The sequence below is a fragment of the Silene latifolia genome, chromosome X, assembly GCF_048544455.1.
Source record: "Silene latifolia isolate original U9 population chromosome X, ASM4854445v1, whole genome shotgun sequence".
Taxonomy (NCBI): domain Eukaryota; kingdom Viridiplantae; phylum Streptophyta; class Magnoliopsida; order Caryophyllales; family Caryophyllaceae; genus Silene; species Silene latifolia.
In genome coordinates this window covers 208,711,307-208,720,152 of record NC_133537.1, presented here as the reverse complement: position 1 = coordinate 208,720,152, position 8,846 = coordinate 208,711,307, and the positions used below count along the sequence as shown (strand labels likewise).

The 8,846-nt window shown below is 38.7% G+C and overlaps 1 protein-coding gene across 1 annotated transcript; it reads left to right on the top strand.

The window, feature by feature from the left end:
* Positions 1-4,198: 4,198 nt before the first annotated feature.
* Positions 4,199-5,899, top strand: LOC141619125 (uncharacterized). The gene is made up of 2 exons (XM_074436150.1): positions 4,199-4,623; positions 4,783-5,899. Exons 1-2 carry the CDS (start codon positions 4,199-4,201, stop codon positions 5,897-5,899), a joined length of 1,542 nt encoding a protein of 513 aa, XP_074292251.1.
* Positions 5,900-8,846: the final 2,947 nt, after the last annotated feature.

The following is an 8,846-nucleotide window of genomic DNA, read 5'->3' as shown; positions in this document are numbered from 1 at the left end:
AATGATATACGAGTTGGTTGATATTCATACTACGGCCTAAGGCTCCTAATATTTTGGAATACTAAAACTAAGACCAGAAGTTCATAGTATTCACAAATTATGAAACTATAACCGAAGTTCAAAGTGTCTAAAAAAATGGATACAATATTAAAACGGTGACCAGAAGTTCATATTGTTTACATATACCGTATTATGATCTTAAATTCATAATGGTTACAAATATTAAAACTGTGGCCAGAAGTTTATATTGAGTATCAACAATAATTATTACAATGAAAATTGCGGCTCTAGTTGACAGTGAAAATATTTTAACTTTTCGTATAGTGAATATTATTTTGAGTATCAATATTAAAAATGAACTCGGGATTATACATTATTTGCAAAATATGAGATACTCTTACAAGTTGAGAATCATACCAGATCAATTCAAACACCATATTCCCTGTAGCGAATGGTACGTATATGTTTTGAGAATGAAATTATTTTATCTTTCGTAAAAATAATGTAGTCTTATAGACACATTATCGTGTAAGTGGCTTAAAACTGTATCCGTGAAATTTTTTTACATGTGACTTAGCAAAGTAAAGAGATATTATAATCGTGAGCCTCGTCCTATTGATTAACAATCATTATTCCCTATAATGAATATGACATTACATAAGAATTTTGATTAATGAGCATTGTTCCCTGAAGTGAATATCAAAGCACATTATAGATTTGAAAAATATACCAAGTATGAGGTTGTATATATTTTTATGAGTTATATGTTTATTTTAAAGTACTGGTATTCCCACCAGAAGTGGACATTTACTTGGCTCTTGAAATAAAAGTGATAGTATGATCAACTTATAATATATTGTAAATTAAATTGTAGGATAGTACAACTGATTTGAAAGTTGTACTGTTGAATATTTGTCACCCTAAAAGGAATAATAATTGATTCGTAAGTTTAATTATAATCAATTAATATGTATTATTATGCTATACAACACATTGAAACGAGTGATACGAATGTGTATGTCATAATTTATATGATGATTATAATTGTTGATAGTATGATAGATTATATATATCAAAAATACTCAAAGACTAATATAGTCATTGTAACACCCCGTAAATTTGAAGACCTTTATTATTTTTAAAAGTAATATTTTAATCCATTTTAATTTAATATTAATTTATTTGAAATAATAATAATTTGATAAAATATAATTTTATTTTTGTTTGAAGTAATGTAATCACTTTTGATAGTTTAGAAATGTTTAAAAGTAATTTAAACTATATTTAAACATTTTACTTTGATAAAATAGATTTCTGATAAAAGTCGTAATATTGGGATTTTCCCATTTCTTATGGTCGTTGGGGAAACGAGTTTGGATATTGGGCAAATGAGTACTTAATCTTTTAGTAAAATCGTGTTTAAGAACTTTAATATTCTCGGAAATCGCGTTCGACGAATATTTCTAATTACCGTCGAAGCAAACCCAAAACGTACACAATTGACCACCCTCCCCATGCCATTTGGACCGAAAAACCTCCCTCCATTTGTCTCCTCTTTCAATTTTCATTTCCTCCATTCTCAATCTATCTCCTCCTTCTCTCAAACACCAAAAACCTACCAAAACTCCTCCTTACAATCCATAAAACCACCATAAATCCTTCATTTCTCCACCAATTTGCATAAAACTTATATATTTGGAATCCTCTCTTCAATCCTCATCTACTAGTAAGCTTTATTTTCATTTCCCCCAATTTCGTTTCAGGTCTTATCTTTTTAGGGTTTCGAATTTAGGACTAATTTATGTGTTTTTGTTGTTCTTATAGGTGAAGAATATGAAGATGAGTTAGGAGACTCATATATTGTGGAAGATGATGCATAATTTCGGTCTATAGGATCTTTCTCAAGTTTATTTTGCTCTCTTTTTAGCTTAAGGTAACTATTCCGAATTACTCGACGAAATAATGTCACATTAGTGTTGTTTATAATGTGTTGGATGCTTATGTGATTAATAACATGTTAACTTTAATTTTCACATGAATTGTTGTTGTTAAAGCTTGCTAAATATGTTGTTTTTCACATGTTTAAGTGTTGAAACGGAATGAATATTGTTGAATGTTGCTTGAAAGGGATGTTGTATTGATGTTGGAACAAATTGCAAATGGGGACTTGTGTTGACCGAGAGAACCGAACCAAAACAGCCCGGTTTAGGCCCGGTCTGACCCGGTTCATGGCCCGTTGTGTGGGTCGGGTCTTGGGTCTATTGTTTGATGTTTTGGGTCTTTTGTTTGCGTATTTATGTATTTCGGAATTTTTGGCATGTGGGTAATCATTAGTATGCGAGAATTTAATTGAATTGGATATTTTGTAAGTTGGAATATATTTCCTTATGTTGATAGTTTTTCACATGATAGAAATTGGAAATGGCATGAGAATGATATTGTGATGAATTTTGTGATTTGGGCCAAAGTAGGCCAAGACTCTGAGCTGGGCCAATTTGACCAAATGAGTTTGGTCAAGCTAGGTTTAAACCGGTCAGCCTTGATTTGACCGATGACCCGTCGCGGGACTAGGGTCGAGGATTTGTCTTTGAGAATGATTGTCTTTTCATATGTTAGTTGTTGGATGTTTCATGTTGATTCCTTGATATTTTTGATTATCATTTCACATATTAGTTGTTGGATGCTTTGGATGCCTTATGCTTGAGTCTTGTTGCCTCTTTGCCATTTTAGCTTGTTCTCATGGATTATGGTACTGTTGGTTAGCTAGAATTTGGATTATTATTGATATTGGAGATATTGTTGGATTGTCAGCTGAAATGCTCTTGCGTAGCCTTTCCTATGCTAGGGTGTGTATGATCATTTGTGTGTGCAAGTTTGGACTCTTTGCCCCTCTTATGGTTAATTGGGTGTCCTACTTGTCTTTTGTGGCGTGGGCTAAAGTATTCAAGCTGGGACTAGGTCCTAGGTGAGTATTTCGGCCTTCGTCATAGATAGGCCCTTATAGTCTTTGACGAGTATATGTTCACCGCTTAATAGCCTTTGTGTCTTAGCTTGGTGGGTTTATATCCAAGTTAGGGTATGACTTCCTGACGTACTCTTAGAAGTATGTAGTCAGCTTAAGTACTAGCCAACCCTTTGGTGGACTCCTTAGGGGTACTCATGTGTTGTTATCATGGGTCTTGGATGCAGTAGTTTTCCGCATGTCGCTAGGTCTGCGCAGGTTTAGAACTAGGGTGTTTACCTTACCTCGTGGTATAGACTCGAGTTACAGAGTGACTATTGACTGTACTAGGAACTTATGCCTGTCTCAAGATATATTGTCCTTTCTTGTTTGATGATTCTATGAATCATAGAAGGTGAGATGCAAGCCGGCGATGGTTGATAGAGTTTGGATTCCTGGATGTTATGTGATTCACATGATAGTGTAGTATGAGTCGGTCTAGTATTCACATGCTAGGACTATGTGTTGTTATATTGTTGTTCACATGATAAACACGATTGTCTAGCATCTATATGCTAAGGCTATGTGTTATTCATATTCATATTCTTATGTTTACATGTTATATTAATTATGACATTTCGTGTATTGGGAGAACTCGGAGTTACTCCCCCGACCGTGGCTTTCGTATTTGTATAAAATGCGATCGGCTGTGTATGGTGATGCTTATATGGGGTTCATGGACGAGCTAGCGAGCAAAGTAACCTTGGGACTTACTTAGATTTGGTTTTATTTGTAGAGACTCTTATACGAGTTTTTATGTCACATACATTTTAGGGACATATGTCTCCCTCTTTACATTTGGTTGTATAACTTTGCTATTCGCGACTTTAGCGTTGGTTATGTTATGAAACCTCTATTTAGACATTGTATGTTCTGACACCTTTCAATTTGGATATCTTTATAACAGGTTCAGGTTTTAAAAATTACAAGTTTTTACCTAAATGAACCTATTACAAACATATCCATACAGTTTTATTCTAGAATTACGTGTTTACTTTTCCGCAATGAATGAGGGTGTCACAGTTGGTATCAGAGCATATTTGCTCCCGACGCACATTTGTGCACCCCAATATAAATAACTTGACCTTAAAATAATAAACTTGAGAGATGGGTAGGATGGGTAGACTTAGGACCTTATGTTGTAGTCTCTTTGTGATTGCTATTTGTTAGGTGCTAACCAATGTTCTCTTTTGCAAGATGGCTCCTCCAAGATCCGTAGATAATGCAATCTTGCTAGCTCTTACTCAGATTCTTCAGAATCAGCAAAACCAACCAGCTCCTCCTCCCCCTCCTCAGTTTCCAGAAGGTGATAGACCCGGTTCTTACACTTGGGTGGCAAGTCAATTGACTCGAAACAAGACTCAAACTTATGGTGGTGAAGTAGACCCGGTGGCACTCACCGAATGGTTTCGGGAATTGGAGAAGAGCTTTGTCTTGTATGATATTCGTGAAGAGGACAAGGTGAAATTGGCTTCTCACTTCCTTGTGAAAGAAGCTGATAGATGGTGGACCATGACTTGTCCTACTTCCACTCTTGAGCCTGGTTTTGGTTGGGATCGCTTTAAGGATCTAGTTGAGACTAGGTTCTATCCAAAGGATCTGAAACAACAAAGGCTTAAAGAGTTTATGAATTTGAAGCAAGGAAGTCTTTCTGTCCAAGCCTTTACCGACAAGTTCAATGAACTTGCTCACTATGCTTCTAGACTTGTCAAAAATGAAGAAGAAAAGGCTTTCTTTTACCTTGACAAGCTTACTCCAAAGCTTAAGAGCTTGATCCGTAGGGATTCTACTTCCTTTGTCTCAATCTATGATGATGTATTATGGGCCGAGAGCTCTATTCGGGCTATTGATGAAGAGGCTCGTGCTTCTCGTATTTCCCTTGGCAAGAGGCAACTCTACTCCACTTCTAGGCCTTATGTTACTCCTTCTAGACCCTTTGTGCCTACTTCTTCCCCCTCTTATCCTAACAAGAAGAGGTTTGTTCCGAGTGGACAAGCAAATCAAGGTGCTCGTGTTCTATCTCCTAGCAACGACAAAAATTCTAAGGGTCGTATGTGCTATCATTGTAAGAAGCCTTTGCATCCCGGAATTGGTTGCTTTGATAAGCAATTTGCGTGTTTCTCCTGCAACAAGCCTGGACACAAGGCTAATGAGTGTCCTGAGAGGAAGACTACTACTACTCCTGCTGTTCCTGAGAGGCCGAGAGGTCGCATCTTTGTGATGAGACGTGCTGAGGCTGAGGCACACCCAGACATAGTCACTGGTACGTTCTTAATATTTGATGTCCCTTGTTTGGTTTTATTTGATACCGGTGCTTCTTTGTCATTTATATCGATGAAATTCTCCGACAAGTTACCTCTTGAACCTTCACTTGGAGATAATACATCCATATCTTTACCCTCCGGCGACATCTTCTCTTGTTCTTATTTTTATTCGGATGTCCCTATATCGATAGAGGAATCTATTTTCCCGGCTAATCTCCTCCGATTTCCACTTGAGAAGTTTGATGTTATTTTGGGCATGGATTGGTTATCTACTTATCATGCTCGATTTAAATGTCGAGATCAAAAGATTGTTCTTAAAAGCCCTTTGGGTACTCGCATATCTTATCAAGGGGTTAGAAAGAAAACAGGTGTGAAGTTGATCTCAGCTATGAAGATGGTGAATGCTTTGAAGAAGGGTCATCAAGCATTCCTATGTGTAGTGACTACTTCTAATTCTCCTTCTCTTCCTCCCTTGAAGGATGTTCCCATTGTTTGTGAATTTCCGGATGTATTTCCCGATGAATTACCCGGGATTCCTCCTGAAAGAGATGTTGAATTTTCCATTGACCTAGTTCCTGGAACCGGTCCTATTGCTAAAGCTCCTTATCGTATGACACCTTCCGAATTGAAGTAGTTGAGAATTCAACCTGATGACTTGATTGAGAAAGGCTTTAGTATGCCTAGTGCTTCTCCTTGGGGTTCCCCCGTCCTCTTTGTGAAGAAAAAGGATGGATCTATGTGACTTTGCATTGATTATCGTGAACTCAATCGTGTGACAATCAAGAACAAGTATCCTCTTCCACGAATTGATGATCTCTTTGACCAATTACGTGGTGCTTCTACTTTTTCCAAGATTGACCTCCGATCGGGTTATCATCAAATTCCGGTGCGTGAGTCCGATATTCCTAAGACTGCTTTCAGCACGAGATATGGTCATTTAGAATTTAAAGTGATGCCTTTCGGATTGACTAATGCTCCGGCTATCTTCATGGATCAAATGAATCGTACCTTTAGTGAGTACCTCGATAAGTGTGTGGTGGTGTTCATTGATGATGTCTTGATTTTCTCAAAGAATGATGAAGAACATGCCCTACACCTCCGTATCATCTTAGACATTCTACATCGTCAGAAGTGGTATGCTAAGTTCTCGAAATGTGAATTTTGGTTGCATCAAGTAACTTTTCTTAGACATGTCATATCCAAAGATGGTGTTATGGTAGATCCTTCTAATATTGAGGCCGTTGTTGATTGGAAGAGTCCGAAAAATGTGACTGAGATTCGAAGCTTTCTCGGTTTGGCGAGTTATTACCGTCGATTCGTGAAAGATTTCTCTAAGTTAGCTAGACCGATGACTCAATTGTTGAAGAAGGAGTCTAAGTATGTGTGGACCGATGAGTGGGAGAATGCCTTCTTAGAGTTGAAGACTAGGTTGACTACCGCTCCGGTGTTGACCTTACCTGAGGATGGTGTGGACTACGATGTTTATTCTGATGCTTCAAATCATGGCCTAGGTTGTGTCTTGATGCAAAACCGAAGGGTTATTGCTTATGCTTCTCGACAACTGAGGGTTCTCGAGGTGAACAATCCGACTCATGATCTTGAATTAGCCGCCGTGGTACATGCCTTGAAGACATGGAGGCATTACCTTATTGGAGTTCATTGCCGCATTTATACTGATCATAAGAGTTTGAGGTGTATCTTTACCCAGAAAGAATTGAATATGAGGCAAAGAAGATGGCTAGAATTGGTGAATGATTATGATGCCGAGTTGATTTATCATGAAGGGAAAGCAAATGTGGTGGCCGATGCTTTGAGTAGGAAGACTAGTCACTCTTTGAGCACTATCCGTGTGTTACCTGATGAACTTACCACGGAATTTCAAAAGTTAGGGATAAGCCTTGTTGGGAAGGGCTTTGACTATCTTAGTGCCTTGAGTGCAGAACCCGACTTTTACCGTGAGATCCGTACTTGCCTACCTGAGGATGCTACTTTCAAGTCCATTCAAGCAAAAATCCAACTTGGGCAAGCTAAGGATTGTGTGGTGGATAGTGATGGATACCTTCGTTACCAAGGTAGGATGTATGTTCTGAGAGTAGCCGAGTTGAGGAATCAGATCCTTGATGAAGCTCACCTTTCTCCTTACTCTATTCATCCTGGTGGTGACAAGATGTATAAAGACTTGAGATTATAGTTTTGGTGGCCTAGGATGAAGATTGATGTCCTAGAGTATGTTAGCAAGTGTCTTACATGTCAGAAAGTGAAGATTGAGCATCGGAAACCCGGGGGTTTGCTACAACCTTTGGATGTTCCCCTTTGGAAATGGGAGTCCATCTCCATGGACTTTGTGATGGCTTTACCTAAGACTGCAAGCGGAAAGGATGCGGTTTGGGTGGTTGTAGATCGATTGACCAAATGTGCTAGGTTTATACCTATCAAGGAGACATGGAGATTAGATGTCCTAGCTGGTGCCTACGTGAAGGAGATAGTACGCTACCATGGAGTGCCTAAGGATATAGTTTCAGATCATGACCAGAGATTCTGTTCCCGTTTCTGGACTGCTTTGCAAGAAGTAAGCTACTGATGAGTACCGCTTTTCATACCGCTACAGATGGACAGACTGAGAGGACTATCCAGACTTTAGAGGACCTCCTCCGTGCTTGTGCTTTAGACTTCCACACTTCTTGGGAGAAGTGCTTATCTCTTGTTGGATTCTCCTACAACAATAGCTATCATACTTCTATCAAGATGTCACCTTATGAAGCTTTGTATGGTAGGAAGTGTCGTAGTCCGGTCTGTTGGGATCAAGTCCAGGATGCTCATGTGTTGGGACCCGATTTGGTGACTGAGACCATCAATCAGGTTCAGATCATTCGAGAGCGTATGAAAGCCGCTCAAGACCGACAGAAATCGTATGCTGATGCCCGTCGTCAACCACTTGCCTTTGAGGTTGATGATCGAGTATTCCTTAAGGTGTCAACTATGAAAGGGGTGAAACGTTTTTGTGTGAAAGGAAAGCTGAGTCCCAAATACATTGGACCTTTCCATGTGCCTGAGAAGATTGGTCCCGTTGCTTACCGTTTAGAGTTGCCCCCGAATTTGAGCAAGGTTCATAATGTCTTCCATGTATCTCAGTTGAGGAAGTACATTAGTGATCCGCGCCATGTTATTCAAGAAGAAATCCCAGATTTGGAACCTAACTTGGCTTTGGAAGAAAGGCCGATCCGAATCCTCGAAAGGGCAAACAAGCAACTTAGAAACAAAGTGGTGCCCCTAGTTCGTATCCTTTGGCGTTGTGGAAATGTCGAAGAAGAAACTTGGGAGACTGAATCTTCTATGTTAGCTAAATATCCTGAACTCTTCTCGTGAGGTACTTTCCGTTCCTTTATCTAATCCTTGTGAGTTTTAGCTATTCTTTCGAGTGTTCCTCTCCTTCCCTGGAATATTCTCCGCGTTAGTAGTCATTGCTTAGTTGTATAAGAGCCGTAGTTAGAGTTTAGTCATGATTAGTGGAGTCATTATCCTTATTGAAGAGTTTCGAACTAAAGGTTTTTGAAAATGTTTTAATGTTTTCCCACTGGTTT

Coding starts and splice junctions, on each gene's coding strand:
- LOC141619125 (XM_074436150.1), top strand. CDS start 4,199: ATGGCTCCTCCAAGATCCGTAGATAATGCAATCTTGCTAGCTCTTACT. Junction 4,624..4,782: donor AAACAACAAAGGCTTAAAGA/GTTTATGAATTT, acceptor CTTGATCCGTAG/GGATTCTACTTCCTTTGTCT.